This window comes from Pelobates fuscus, chromosome 4 (genome assembly GCF_036172605.1).
Source record: "Pelobates fuscus isolate aPelFus1 chromosome 4, aPelFus1.pri, whole genome shotgun sequence".
Lineage (NCBI taxonomy): Eukaryota > Metazoa > Chordata > Amphibia > Anura > Pelobatidae > Pelobates > Pelobates fuscus.
The window spans coordinates 236,475,209-236,490,492 of NC_086320.1; the positions used below are offsets into that span (position 1 = coordinate 236,475,209).

Here is a 15,284-nt window from a genome sequence, read left to right on the forward strand (position 1 = left end):
CCATGGCATTGCAGAAATAGAAATAAGCATTTATGAAAAAAAAGGGAAGTAAAAATTATTTTATTTTATTATTTTTATCAGACACATGGAGGTACAAAGTATAAATAGTGACACTAAAGCGTTTTTACTGAAACTATTTTTAAAATTCATATACACAAACATATTACATACACACAAAGTTTAGATGCACTAAAATTCTACAATAAACTGTTAAAGGGATATTTTAAGTGCCATAATCGTTCTTGCTCTTTAATTTCTTTCTACCTCAGCTGTGCTTCCAAGAATCATAACAGAGATGGACAGAAGTAGTACACTACTTCCTCAGTGTGCCTAAAACAAATTGTGTAGATATAGATGGCTATTTTGTTAATTACCGTATATACTCGAGTATAAGCCGACCCGAATATAAGCCGAGGCCCCTAATTTTACCCCCCAAAACTGGGAAAACTTATTGACTCGAGTATAAGACTAGGGTGGGAAATGCAGCAGCTACTGGTAAATTTCTAAATAAAATTAGATCCTAAAAAAATTATATTAATTGAATATTTATTTACAGTGTGTGTGTATATAATGAATGCAGTGTGTGTGTGTATGAGTGCAGAGCGTGTGTATGAGTGCAGAGCGTGTGTATGAGTGCAGAGCGTGTGTATGAGTGCAGAGTGTGTATGAATGCAGTGCGTGTGTATGAATGCAGTGTGTGTGTGTATATGAGTGCAGAGTGTGTGTATGAATGCAGTGCGCGTGTATATGAATGCAGTGCGCGTGTATATGAGTGCAGTGCGCGTGTATATGAGTGCAGTGCGCGTGTATATGAGTGCAGTGCGCGTGTATATGAGTGCAGTGCGCGTGTATATGAGTGCAGTGCGCGTGTATATGAGTGCAGTGCGCGTGTATATGAGTGCAGTGCGCGTGTATATGAGTGCAGTGCGCGTGTATATGAGTGCAGTGCGCGTGTATATGAGTGCAGTGCGAGTGTATGAGTGCAGTGCGAGTGTATGAGTGCAGTGCGAGTGTATGAGTGCAGTGCGAGTGTATGAGTGCATATGAATGCAGTGTGTTTGTATATGAGTGCAGTGTGTGTGTATGAGTGCAGTGTGTGTGAGTGCAGTGTGAGTGTGTATGAGTGCAGTGTGAGTGTGTATGAGTGCAGTGTGAGTGTGTATGTTTGTGTATGTGTTGCAGAGCCTTGGTGGGGGGTGGGCATTTTTATTATTTTTTTATTATTATTTTAATAAAAAAATGTTGTTTAATTATTTTATTATTTTTATATATATATATATATATATATATATATATATATATATATATATATATATATATATATATATATATATATATATATATATATATATATATATATATATATATATATTGTTTTCGTCCCCCCTCCCTGCTTGACACATGGCAGGGAGGAGGGGGGCTCTCACTCCCTGGTGGTCCAGTGGCATTGGCAGTTCAGTGGAGGGAGGCTGGCAGAGAGCGCTTACCTTTCCTGCAGCTCCTGTCAGCTCCCTTATCCTCCGCGCTGGTCCGGTCAGCTCCCTCTGCAAGTCCCAGTGTAAGTCTCGCGCCCGCGCTATGACCCCGCGGCTCTCGCGAGATTTACACTGGGACTTGCAGAGGGAGCTGACCGGACCGGTGCGGAGGAGAAGGGAGCTGACAGGAGCTGCAGGAAAGGTAAGTAAACGCTCTCTGCAGCCCCCACAGCCCCTTGTCTGTATTATGGCAATGTAAGTTGCCATAATACAGACGTTGACTCGAGTATAAGTCGAGTTGGGGTTTTTCAGCACAAAAAATGTGCCGAAAAACTCGACTTATACTCTAGTATATACGGTATACAATTTTTATAAAACAGGGTTGGGCAACCTTTTAGTATTACTGTGCCAAAACAAGATATTGGAGTGCCGGTCCTATAATTTTAAATTGAGATGTGCATGTTACTGTATTGTGCTTGTGTTATTTATGGGTGCGGCAGTTTTGTATTTGTGCCTATATGGGCTGATATATTGTATATGTTCATGAGTAGTTTGTGGTATTGTGTATGATACCTATAAATGTGGGCTGCGTATGGTGGCTGCTGGTGGAATTGTGTGTCGATATGTCATATTGTCTGTTTGGTAGTTTGTGTGGGGCTGCTTGTTGGGTTTAAAGGACCACTATAATGCCAGGAAAACATACTCCTCCCGCTGGGCTCTAGGGGGCGGAAGGGGTTAAATCTTACCTGTTTTCCCCTGTTGGGCTCCCTCGGCAGCGGGGAACTCTCCTCCTCCTTTTCACCGTCATCGGCTGATTGCGCAAGCGCGGCAAGAGCCGCGCGCGCATTCAGCCAGTCCATAGGAAAGCATTCTCAATGCTTTCCTATGGACGCTGGCGTCTTCTCACTGTGAAAATCTAGCGGCTGTCAATGAGCAACTGGTCCCTCATATCTCCTCACAGATCCATAGGTATGTCCCTTCTCGGTCTCTCCACTCTGCCAGTGACCACCTCCTGTCCGTTGTCCCCACCCGTACGGCCAACTCGCGCTTGCAGGACTTCTCGCGGGTGGCTCCCTTCCTATGGAATAGCCTGCCTGCCGCCATCAGACTCTCCCCTAGTCTTGCATCTTTTAAGAAGTGCCTTAAAACTCTTTAGGAAAGCTTATGGCCTCCAAGACTAACCACTACCTCACATACCTGTCTTTTACTCTCTCCTAAAGGGCAGCCCACCTTATTTGACTGCAAATTCCTGTCCTAATGTGTTTTACACCCCACCTCCTATAGAATGTAAACTCGATTGAGCAGGGTCCTCTTTAATCTATTGTTCCTGTGAGTTTATTTGTAATTGTCCTATTTATAGTTAAATCCCCTCTCATCATATTGTAAAGTGCTACGGAATCTGTTGGCGCTATATAAATGGCAATAATAATAATAACCCATAGGTAAACATAGCAGTTTCTCTAAAACTGCTATGTTTACAGCAGGCAGGGTTTACCCTAGATGGACCTGGCACCCAGACAACTTCATTAAGCTGAAGTGGTCTGGGTGCCTATAGTGGTCCTTTAAGTGGATTGTCAGTGGTGTTGTGTTTATGGGGACTGTGTGTTTATTTGGGTGGGCTGTTTGTATGATTTGTATGAAGACAAGCCTTTTTCTGTAGCTCTGTGTATATCAAGCAGTGTGGGTGACTTCCCTGGGATCCAGTGTGGACCAGGCTGGCTAGGTACAGGTCAAGGTGTGGATTACCATTTACAAGTACTGGGAGAAAGTGATTCAAGATTACTTCCTTTTAAGTGCTGAAATACCTTAAGAGATGATTGTCCCTCACCACTTGCAATCACAGCTTGGTTTCACCTGTTTGGCTCTGGCCACCTTGAATGCCGTGCAAAGGACCCTTGAATGCCATGCATGGCACACTTGCCATAGGTTGCTGACCCCTGCTATAGAACAATAATGCACTAGTGCATCTGAACTTTCCAATTTTGCTACTTCCCCCAATTCCAGAATTACCCTTTATGTATACTTGTGACAAGTAAAAGGGACAGTGAAGAACAAAACTGAAATTGAGGACATATCTATTCACATGGGTCAGACGTTAATAATGTGCCTGATTTGCCTGATTTTTAAGCAACTTAACAGCTCACAAATTTATCAAGGCGAGTTATTGGCAAAAGAAAGCACTGCAGGGTATTGCACATTGTGTGCTGAATCTTAGACATGACATTTCTGGCAATAAACCATTTGAATGTCTTTGAATTGGGCATGTCCCATGTGTTGGAACATAAATTGTCAGTTTCCAGATAGTTTACTTATGTATTTCTTGATTTTAGCAGCTTGCGGATATAAATAACACCACATCTGGATGAAAGTCAGGAAGTTGTATGTGTGTGTCTTTCTTTCTAAAACAATACAAGAAATTAGTTTCAATGTTGAACTCTAGTCTTTTTTCAACCAGATTACTATACAAGTATGCATAGTAACCGGGAATTTTTAAAAAGGAATGTATGTTGCAATCTGTAATAGGTATATTGAAGAATTTTTATACCTGGACTTGTCAATTAATTTTACAGTCAAAAGAGCTGTGACGAAGTGCCCTTCGCCACTTGGGCCTGGAGAGGACTGCTTGCCCGCCTCTTGCCCGGTGACTATGGACCCTGGGAGATTTGGCCCGTTCAATTCAGTATGATAGGGGTTATGTATTTTTGTATCCTTTTGTGTTTTACTGGTAACATGTGCTCAATGAAATCTGCCTCTATCCCTGGATATAATTGGATTAGTTTCCCCATTGTCTCCAGCATAGAGGGCTCTGTAAAACCGGTTTGGGCCAGATAGCCATGCTGCCAGCCAGGCCCCAAAAGATACTTTACTAACTTCTGAACCCCTGGTCTGATTCATGCCATTTTTTGATATGTTGTTCCCCTGAATGGATTGATTGTGAATATATAATATATATATATATATATTTATGTGAATATGATGTATATTTTAGAAGTTATGAAAATGCTGTAAAAACTGTATTTGTCCTGCCTGTGATAATTGCATCTTGTATTGTATAAGATAATTGAATCACAGGCAGAGGGGAGGATTTTGTGTGGGCTGTAACCTCTGTTTTATTGGCTACTGTAGATAACGTGTGTGTCCCTCCCCTGCATGGGAGCAGGGCATAAAAGAAACTGTAGCTTGAATACCTGTTGTTACTTCCAATAGAGTCTTGTTCCAGCATTAAGCCTTGGCTCATGTGTGGATTATTCGGCGATACCAGCGATTTATTACTCTGTGGATTACCTGGTGATTTTATTTTATGGGAAGAAGGGAATGCTTGACGGAGTAACGGATTGTACCGTCACAAGAGCTATGGATAACCTGATTCTTAACCTGGCACATGTATTGCAGCTTTGTTAAATTGTGCAGTGGACCACGAACTGAAAACAAGCAGTTTAAATAAAGATACACTTGTTTTGCAGATATAATTTTACTGTGTGAATGATAGGATATTTAGGGATTCTGCTGGTGTACCGAAAATAGAGGATAAGACATAGTGCAAATATTGTTTTATACTCAAAATAATATGCTGGATTATAGAATAGAAATATATAAGCGTCCTCCCAAAACACACTTCTAATCGGGGGATGGTCAGACTCCAGAGAGAATTTTGGTGTGGGACTGTAGGTGAGTTTTTGCTTTATATCCATTTTTTTGGTAAACTTTATATTTTTGCAGTGCAGAAAAAAAAAACAAAAAAAAACACAAGGACATACAAGTTAAAATGTCAAGGCGGGGCGTGGCCTAGCGGTCCGAGAAGATGGCAGCTTGATCCCTGAGCTCCCCGCTGGCTCGGCTTGTAACCTCGTTTCATCCGCACTCTGACCGCAGTGATGGGTAAGACTCATCGAGCCTCACATGCCCAAAGACCAGGGGATCCCCCAAAAGGAACCCCGACCCCGACAATGAAACGATACCTGCTCGCACAGGCGGACTTGGATCCGCAGGCCTCAAATGACTCCACTGAGTCGGACATTTTCTCCCAGCGTTCCCCAACGGGAGAGCAGGCCCTTGAAACGCGGGTGACAAGAGACCCTGCGATGCCGGACCTGATGGCCCTGCTAAAAGACTTACCCACGAAAACCGACCTCAAGACAGCCAACGCCGAGTTGCACTCCTCGATCACGGCGGAACTCCACGCTCTGAGAGAGGACTTACAAGGCCTCAACCAACGAGTATCGCAGATTGAAGCGGACTGTGACCACATGGCAGTGGCACAGGCTGCTAATACAGACATGCTGCAGCACCATACCACAGTGATGAGACAGATGGCCCTGCATATAGAGGACCTCGACAACCGGGGCAGACGCCAGAACATTAGGGTAAGGGGGGTCCCAGAGGAGTTGGATACCAAGGCCCCAGTACAGAGTACACTGATGGAGCTTTTCAATAGGCTCCTAGCTAGGCCGCCACTGACGCACATAGGCTTTATTAGAGCGCACCGGGCTCTGAGACCCCAAGGGCCCCCAGGGGGACCCCCCAGAGACATAATTTGCTGCATGGAGAGTTTCCAGCTTAAGGAAGAGATCCTACGCAAAGCGCGGGCCGCGGACAAGGTGTTGCTAGAAGGGTCGGACATCCAGCTATACCCAGTTCTGTCCCCTGCTACACTGGTGTACCGGCGAGCCCTGAAACCTTTCACCAGGCAATTGCAGTCCGCCAACCTAAGGTACCGCTGGTGCTTCCCCACAGGCCTTCAAGTAGCGACACCCTCAGGCCCCTTCATGGTCACGGGTGCAGAAGACTTAGAGACGCTTCAACGTGAGTTACATCTGCCGCCGGAGAAGCTAATCTGGCCGAACCCGCTCAGATTTTACACGGAAGGGCCTAGGCCTCAAGGCATGGGTCCCAAACCCCAACGACTGCGGAACCCCCGCATGCAGACGATAAGACCAGCGGGAACACAGAACTAACTGTATCACCGGCCCTGCCGCTCCCTGGAATTCTGACGAAATACACCAAGCCTTGAAAGGGAGGACTTGTATGCTTTTTTCACCCTCTATTTTCTCTTTGTTGCATCCATATCGCTTCGAACATCACCATTATTCTGAGCTTATCCACTCCATTCCTGGGACTTACAGTTGGCTTTCCGCCTCCAAACCCTGGGCCCGTGTGGAGCAGTCAGCGGACGAACGACCCGGAGTCTGGGGACAACCTTCCTCTTCCCGCTTCATTACCGCAAGTATGCCTAAGGGCACAAGGGGGGTACGGGACTGCACGCTTCCCCACAACATAAGGAAAGTGGGCCGAATAATTGGGGAGGGGGAGAGGGGGTGGCCCCGGGCCCTACTGAGTGGCATACCCTGCCTAATCATGGCATGGAGGGAGGGGGATAGACACTTTTCAGCCCTGGACTTGTCCCCCCTTTTTATGCGAGGAGTTAGGGAGGACTACATGAACCACCCCTATAGTCACCCCGAAAGGCTGCAGCCCTCAGGCACAACCTATCAGGACAAACTGGGACGCTAACCGGCAAATGCCACCATACCACCCACACGAGACGGGGGAGCCAGCCACATCAGCACCAGTAGAGGGGTGATGCGGCTCACGCAGTTATACAGTGGGTCCCCTCAGACTTTATGGACCGTTGCTGCTCTCCCGGCTATCTTGATTTCACCCTTGCCGGGTTATAGAGGGTTACAGGAGAGCACTGTGCTAGGCCTTCTAGGGGCCAATTAGACATATGTTGTAGCATGTAGTACAGGGGCCGGATGGCTGATGGGGGTCAGGGCCAGGCTTGGGTGGAGGCATGTCACGGAGCCTAGGTGGGGGGGGGGGGGGGGGGGGGGGGAGTAAGGGGATGCATACGACCTCCGGGGGAGACCAAGGCGAAACTCTCACTACTCTAAGCTAGGTGGTTTTCTTTGACCCTAGATAATTGGGAATCACCCAGAAACCGGGGGGGGGGTGGCGGGCGAGGCACACTTAGACGAAGGACACCATGTTACATCGGTGGGCCGATCAGTCCACGAACTGCGGTCATGACACAGACCCTGCAAACATTTGCTTATAGAGGTACATCATAGGCTACACTCCCTGCGTAGTGAGCCAAGAGGCGGGGAGACGGGATGTCCTGACTGGGCGGAACTCCGGGGGCTCGCAGACGATCTTTCTGGGAGCGTCCTGGGCCCACTGGGTTCTGCCCACTTGGGGCTTCTTGGACTCCTTTGCTACCCTACTGGTTGGAGCGTTCTAACCCTAGGTGCGCGGTGCACCCCTCCTACCTACGGGAGGGGGGGGTGATTACTGCCCTCCAACGCTCAACTCCATTTTTCGTTGTATATAGTGTTACTCATCCGTACCCAGCTTCTAGACCCAGAGGGTACGTTCCTTCCCCTCTCACCCTCTGACCTTCCCGGTTTTCCCCAAGTTACCCTATCCCGTACTCGCTATACCTGACGACCGGACAGAAGTGACCGTATCACCTGTGAGCAACTGACATACACCCAGTATGTCTCTAATACCGGCCCCACTCACCATTTTCACACTGAACACTAGGGGACTAAACACGCCAGAAAAAAGGTCTGGAGCTCATAAGGACTTTAGGACAGCACGAGCATCCATAGTGTTTTTGCAAGAGACCCATTTTAGGGCAGGCTCACGACCCACGTTGACGAACCACCACTACCCCAGGGGGTACTATAGTGACTTCCAGGGAGGTAAATCCCGGGGCACGGCAATACTCCTGCACAGACACCTCCCATTTATAGAAACTGGGGTCCTGACGGACCCGGAGGGCCGCTTCCTGTTCCTCAAGGGGACGATCGCAGGTACTATGTATACTTTAGCCAACCTCTATGCCCCTAACCGGGGGCAATATAGCGCTAGCTATTAAATCCATGAAACCGGGCAAGACACCGGGTCCAGACGGCCTACCCATCAAATATTACAAAAGCTATGCCGAGATCCTATACCCCCCACTCCTAGACATGTTCAATGCCATCAGGGAGGGACACGAACTGCCCCCACAAGCGCTCATGACACACATCACTATAATCCCGAAAGAGGGTAAGGACCGGGAGCACTGCGGGAGTTATCGGCCCATATCCCTTATAAATAACGACATCAAACTGCTAGCGAAGGTCCTGGCGACCCGACTCCAGGTGCACGTACCCTCTCTATAATGCACAAAAAAACAGGGGACGACACGGGCCTTCTCCTGCTGTCCACGGACGCGGAGAAGGCCTTTGATAGGGTCTGCTGGACGTATATGTTCCAGACACTGTCACACTTGGGTGTGGGGCCGTACCTGCAGGGATGGATCAAGGCCCTGTACACTCATCCGACAGCACACGTCCTGGTCAATGGGGCGCCCACCGAGGCGTTCCCAACGAGACAGGGGTGTCCCCTTATCTCCGTTGCGGTTTGTCCTGGCCCTGGAACCCCTGCTCACTACTATCCGCCACCACCCAGACATCAAGGGAGTACACATAGGAGATACACACCATAAGCTTGCCGCGTACGCAGATGACCTCCTATTCTTTATAACACACCCAGAGATCTCCCTCCCCAATCTAGTGCAGGAATTCCAGACCTTCGGCAGGTTATCGGGGTACAAGATCAACTTCTCCAAGTCATATGTTTTAAATGTCAGCGTACCCACAAGGAGAACGACGCAGCTCCAACACAGCTTCGCGTTCCAGTGGGCCGCTGATAAAATCCGCTACCTCGGCACCTGGCTGACGGTTAGGGAATCGGAGCTCTTTACAGTAAATTTTGCCCCGATACTGGCTAGATTCCAAGCAGACATGAGGGAGTGGGCCCTACCGCACATCTCCTGGCTGGGCAGAATCCAAGTAATTAAAATGAACCTGCTACCGAGATTACTCTACCTCTTTCAGGCTCTGCCCATCTCGATCCCCACCTCATTCTTTACCACACTTCGACAAGCAATGGGAGCCTTTGTATGGGACGGGAGGAGACCCAGACTAAAATACGCACTACTCACCCAACCTAGGAACAAAGGGGGCCTAGCCCTACCCGATTTCCGGCAATACTACAAGGCATGCCATCTGCAACGGGTAGTGGAGTGGTCTAAAACTGGGGCCAGTAAATTATGGAAACAGGCAGAGGAGGGGTTGGCTGGGATCCCAGCCGCCCTCATCCCGTGGCTCCCCGGGGGGACCGACGGAAAGGAAACGCACTACTCCACATACACGAAAGCGACGCTGAAGGTATGGAGAGGGAGTGTCGGCAGACACACACTCTCCACATACCCGTCCCCACTGCTCCCCCTCACACACAATCCAGGCTTCCCACCAGGCAAGGACCCTAGGGCACTGAGGGCCCTGGTGCAATGCCCAATGCCGAGGCTGAGACATGTGTGCTCCGGTCAGGGGCTGAGGTCCTTAACTGACTTGTGTGGTGACCCTAACCAGCCGTTCACGACCCACTTCCGATACGCGCAACTAGTGAGCTACACCAAAACCCTACCACGGGCAGGAGCTCTCAAGAGGGGACTAACTACCTTTGAACAACTCACATCCACGGCCACACCACGTTTTATGGGTAAATGGGAGGAGGCCCTTGACCATACATTCAGCGCAAGGGAATGGGAAAAGATATGTGAGATCACACACCACTGCTCCATATTTAGTAAGAGCCAGGAGATAGCTTATAAGATACTCACACAATGGTACTGCACCCCAGACACAACTCAATACATACATGCCCATGGGACCAACATATGCTGGAGATGCACAAATGCACCGGGTACACCTATACATATTTGGTGGGCTTGCGAACTCATCCAACCATTCTGGAGGAAGATACACACAATCACATCCCGCTTCTCTGACAACCCACCACCATTAGAACCTGCAGCAATGCTGCTCCACCACACGACTATACCGATTTCTAGGTACAAAAAAATCGCTTACAATCCGTATCCTAAACATGTCCAAGCAAACTATACCACAATACTGGAAAAAGAGTGAGACTCCTTCCCTTCTCAAGTGGTTCACCCACATGGAGGAGCTGAGAGCGGTGGAGGAGCTCTCCATGTTAGCAACTGAAAAACAGCGTCAGACATACTTGGACATCTGGACTCACTGGATACTGACTACGACGAAACAGGACTTCCTGACGATGCTACAAAACTAAATATAGGGCTATACTCTGCCTAAATGATTTAGGGGACGACGGACAGACCCTCCTCCTCCTTCCCTTCACTTTCCTAACCCTCTCCCTTCCCCACTACCCGAGAGTCACAAACGAGAAACGCTACCCAAAGGTCACGACGACATAAAGGCACTGGAAATGAGCCCTTACATGTTCACTTCCCTACAAAATGGCATTCCGCTGTCATAGGGGACCTCAACAGACGCGAACCCCCACAGATGCAAATCAACAGATCAAGTACTCATCCCTCTCGCACAGGCAGATCACAAAAAGCCCTCGCAAGGGACACAAGGGAGGTAATAGAGAACTCTTCATTAGACACCTTAGAGGTAGCCAACTAGAGGGATCTTGTCTTAACCTGGGGGGACAACAGCTTAGCCAAGGGTGGTTACCCCTCTTCGGATGACCACAATGCAAGAGACGAATGGGAAGAGTTTGGGGGAGGGAGGGGGGGACTCACCTTCATGAGCTCTTACTGTTGTTAATATCTGGGACCTGCGTGTCCGACAGCCTTGTTGGGCCTGCGTGCCCGTTTTATGTTTGACTCTAACATGTTGTTGAAAATTGCACAGACCTGCGAGTCTATGCAGAAATGACCCTATTTTCCTCTTATATCCAGGAAATAAAAATTATATTTACAAAAAAAAAAGTGTCAAGGCATTAATAGGAAATATACATCAGATTCATTATATGACATTGATAAACTGCACTATTTTTTTTATAAAATATAGAAAGAAAAGGTGATGGTTGCTTAACTGAGCTAAACTACTATTAGCAGGAGCGAGTATAAATGATACATAGTGCTTAATTAGCAAATTTGCTTAACATTGACAGTAGATCAAACATAGCATTAACTTCTCATGGGCACAATAAGACATTTAGTTCAATGGTTATTTTCTTTGCATGTACTTGGATGGGACAAGGAGACAATGGAGGCAAAGATTACTGTAATACACTTTTTTGGGGGGTTAGAGTACTACTTTAATTTCCTTTTTGCACAAGTGTAGAGCTGCTGAAAAACAGACAAACGCACACACACCCTGTGCATGCATTCCTTGAGCTACTTGCAAGGCTAGAACCACCCTTATGTATTTCAGGGGCCCAGAGAGTAGCATATGCTTTTTTTTTTTTTTTACCTTTTTCAAAAATAGACCTAATAATTATCATCATCATTTTAGGTTACCTGTCAGTAAAGTGAATATTAATTTGCATACTGCTGCTATACAAAAGGAAAACATTTTCTTTTTCATTTGCCTTACAAACCATATTCAACTTTTCTTTCAAGCTGTATTTTATTTTGAATATTTTAGGAGACTTACCTCACTACCCTGCATGGTTTTTGCTGGGTTTGCAGAAGGAATTGATGCATTGAGTTGTGCTTCTGGCTTACACAAAATGGATATTGCTTCCCGATGAGACAAATAGCGCTCTTTTACAACAGCATCTGCTCCAACTGCTTTATCCAGGACATTACGAAAGTTGGAACCCTCTTTAACAAATAAATAAATTTAAAACTATGTGAAATTAAATATATGGTCTGAATCTAAATAATTGAGAACATCTATATAGTATTAACCCCTTAATGACTGAGCCAAAAGTACAAGTTTTCATCAAAATAAAACGTAAAAAAACTTGGAATTTGACTATATGTCTGTTCAACCATAATTCACCTTTCCTATTAAGTGCACCCACACTTATTATATATCATTTTATTCAGGATAAATAGCGCTTTTATTTAACATCAAATATTTAGCTATGAAACCTAACTAAATATGAATAAAATATTTTAAAAATGTGAGATATTTAAAAATGTTATTTTTTTTTTTGTTCTGCATGACATTTTACCTGTGAATGTCATAATACGGTTTGCTTTTACTGCAATAAAATACACATATGTATTCAGCAATGTCTCACGTGTAAAAAAGTACTCCCTATGTACAGGTTTTATGGTTTGGGAAGTTACAGGGTCAAATATAGCATGTTACATTTTTCAGTTTTTTTCAAACTGAAATTGGCCAGATTGGTAGCCCAGGAATGAGAATTACCCCCATGATGGCATACCAATTGCATAAGTAGACAACCCAAAGTATTGCAAATGGTGTATGTCCAGACTTTTTAGTAGCCAGTTAGTCACAAACACTGGCCAAAATTGGCCAAACTTTGGCTAGTGTTTGTGACCAAGTGGTTACTAAAAAAAAACTGGACATACCCCATTTGCAATACCTTGGGTTGTCTATTATTGCAAATGGTATGCCATCATGGGGGTAATTCTCATTCCTGGGCTACCATACAGTCTCAAAGGAAACGTAACCAATCTGGCGAAATTCAATGTGAAAAAAACGGAAACACAAGCCTTATATTGGACTAACTTTTGAAAACATAATAAAACCTGTACATGAGGGGTACGGTTATACTCAGGAGACTTCGCTGAACACATATATTAATGTTTCAAAACCGTAAAATGTATCAAAACGATTATATAGTCAGCGTAAGTGCTGCTTGTGTGTGAAAAATGCAAAAAACTTCACTTTCACTGATATCATCGTTGTAATACTTTTTACTTTTTTGAAACACTAATATTTGTGTTCTGCGAAGTCTCCCGAGTAAAACAGTACCCCCCATGTACAGGTTTTATGGTGTTTTGGAAAGTTACAAGGTTAAATATAGTGATAGCAAATTCAATTCTCTGTACTTGCCTGGGTTATCAGGCAGGTCCCGCAAATTGTAATTAATAAAATGACTTGATTATGTACAAATATTACATAAATATATACGTAGATTAGAGATCTAAGTATTTATAGTTTTATTTTACACTGTGTTTTAACTTTATTTTAATTTATTTCAGGCAGCAGGGGGACTACCTGTCATTCCAGGCACTCCCCATGCTGGCACGGCTATTCGGTCCGGCACGGGAGCGCCGAATCAGCAGCAGGGGGACTCGCTGGGATGCCAGGCAAGTCCCCCAATCGTGATCGCCGGCGCACATATATAGGGTATTGTTACATCCACGAAATAAGAGATGAGGATTTTTATCATTGCCATCATTACAATTTTCTTACCAGTTCTCAAAGGTTTATAAAGTTCAGTGGATGGAGTTCTCTGCCAACGCTCTTTAAACTTTGACTTTAATTCATTGTCAGTAGTTTCCTCTTCATCCAAAAACTTTAGGGACTTGAGGACACAAAAAGACATATAAAACAAATTAGAGATTTATACAGATCTACAAAGTTTTATTATGCATTTTTTATTACGGAGTCATAAAATGAAATGCAAAATCTTTGCTATAATCTATCAAAATATGTATGCACAATTGAATGGCAATGTGTGCATTTTCTTTGCGTTTCCAGACAAAAAAAATACACATCAATTATGTGCAATGAAGATATGTTCATTTTAGTTCAATAAAGCATTGGTCATTCAAAGTACCCCAAATAATCTCTCTTTTGGAACATAGGCCAGGTTTAGAAAATAAAAAGGATTCAGTACTTTTCGTATATGTATTTGAAAGCAACCTTCAGTATATGGTAGGTAGACAAATTCCAAAACAGACTAAATGTTCAATCATAATAGATATGTATGTGGCTAGAATGATACATGCTGCATATTTGGTATCAGAGTCAAATAATATGCAACATCTTGGTTCGGGTCAGTATTTGCCTCTTTTGTTCTGTATTTTTATACAAAGAAGAAAGAAGGTGGAAGCTAAGGGAAAAACACTCAAAAAATGGGGTTAACCCACAATGAACTACCAAGGTAGTAGCAGGAAAAAAGAGAAAAGCTTAGAGTGCCCTTAATAAAGTAAGATAAGATTAAAATATAACTTTTAATAGTACTAAAATAAAAAACAAACAAAGGGAGAAAAAAATGGGGTACTAAATGTACTAGTATAGGACTGGTGGCCGAATAGCAATTACAATATAACGTATGTAAGAAAAATCAAGAGAGAGAAACAAGGTACTAAATGTACTGATATAAATCTGATGGCTAGGTAGCAAATATACGTGCACTAACACTGTACCAGTGTATTTACAGAAAAAACGATGGTTACTGGTTGTATATGCAGTATAACGGCAAGTCCACGCCAAATCTCAGTTGGAGTGAAATTCAATGATGCAAGTAATGCATAATATATAATATACTGATATGGGTCTAATAACCTGAAAGCAAACATGTGCCAACCCTGTAACCTAAGTGGGAAAAAACTATAATTGCTGATTTGGTGTGCAGTATATACATCGGCAGGTCTACATCAAATCTCAGTTACGATGAAGTTCAAAGTTATATTAGTAAATGCTAGATCTATGAAGTAAGTGCAAGTATAACAAAAAATAAAAAAATAATTGCTACGTTTTATAGACAAAAAGGAAACAAAACGTATAGAAAACACAGAGGACCTGTTCAAAAGTTTTCAGGATACCTCTGGTACAAGTCACTTGCAACAAAACAAAGTTGCAGTATAGGCCAAGTATAGTAGCTATTACTTAGTAACAACGTGGAATGTTACCAAAGGATGCACGTGAATAGTGGAGCCTAAATAGCTCAAAATAGACCACAAAGTCTGTTATAAAGAATAGAGACCGAGAAAGGGGGTAAACATAACGATAGAATATATACTTAGGGTGGATAATAGTCCCCAGTTTCCTAAGT

The 15,284-nt window shown here is 44.6% G+C and overlaps 1 protein-coding gene across 2 annotated transcripts in view; it reads right to left on the reverse strand.

Annotated features, from left to right (window-relative positions):
* The window catches only part of PDCD6IP (programmed cell death 6 interacting protein), a 92,346-nt gene that overhangs the window by 19,727 nt on the left and 57,335 nt on the right, over positions 1-15,284 (reverse strand). For both annotated transcript variants that reach the window (XM_063451962.1, XM_063451963.1), the window contains exons 11-12: positions 13,697-13,808; positions 11,957-12,126 (exon numbers count right to left, since the gene is read on the reverse strand). In XM_063451962.1, the coding sequence (XP_063308032.1) occupies positions 11,957-12,126; positions 13,697-13,808 (282 nt within the window). The remainder of the gene's footprint in view (positions 1-11,956; positions 12,127-13,696; positions 13,809-15,284) is intronic.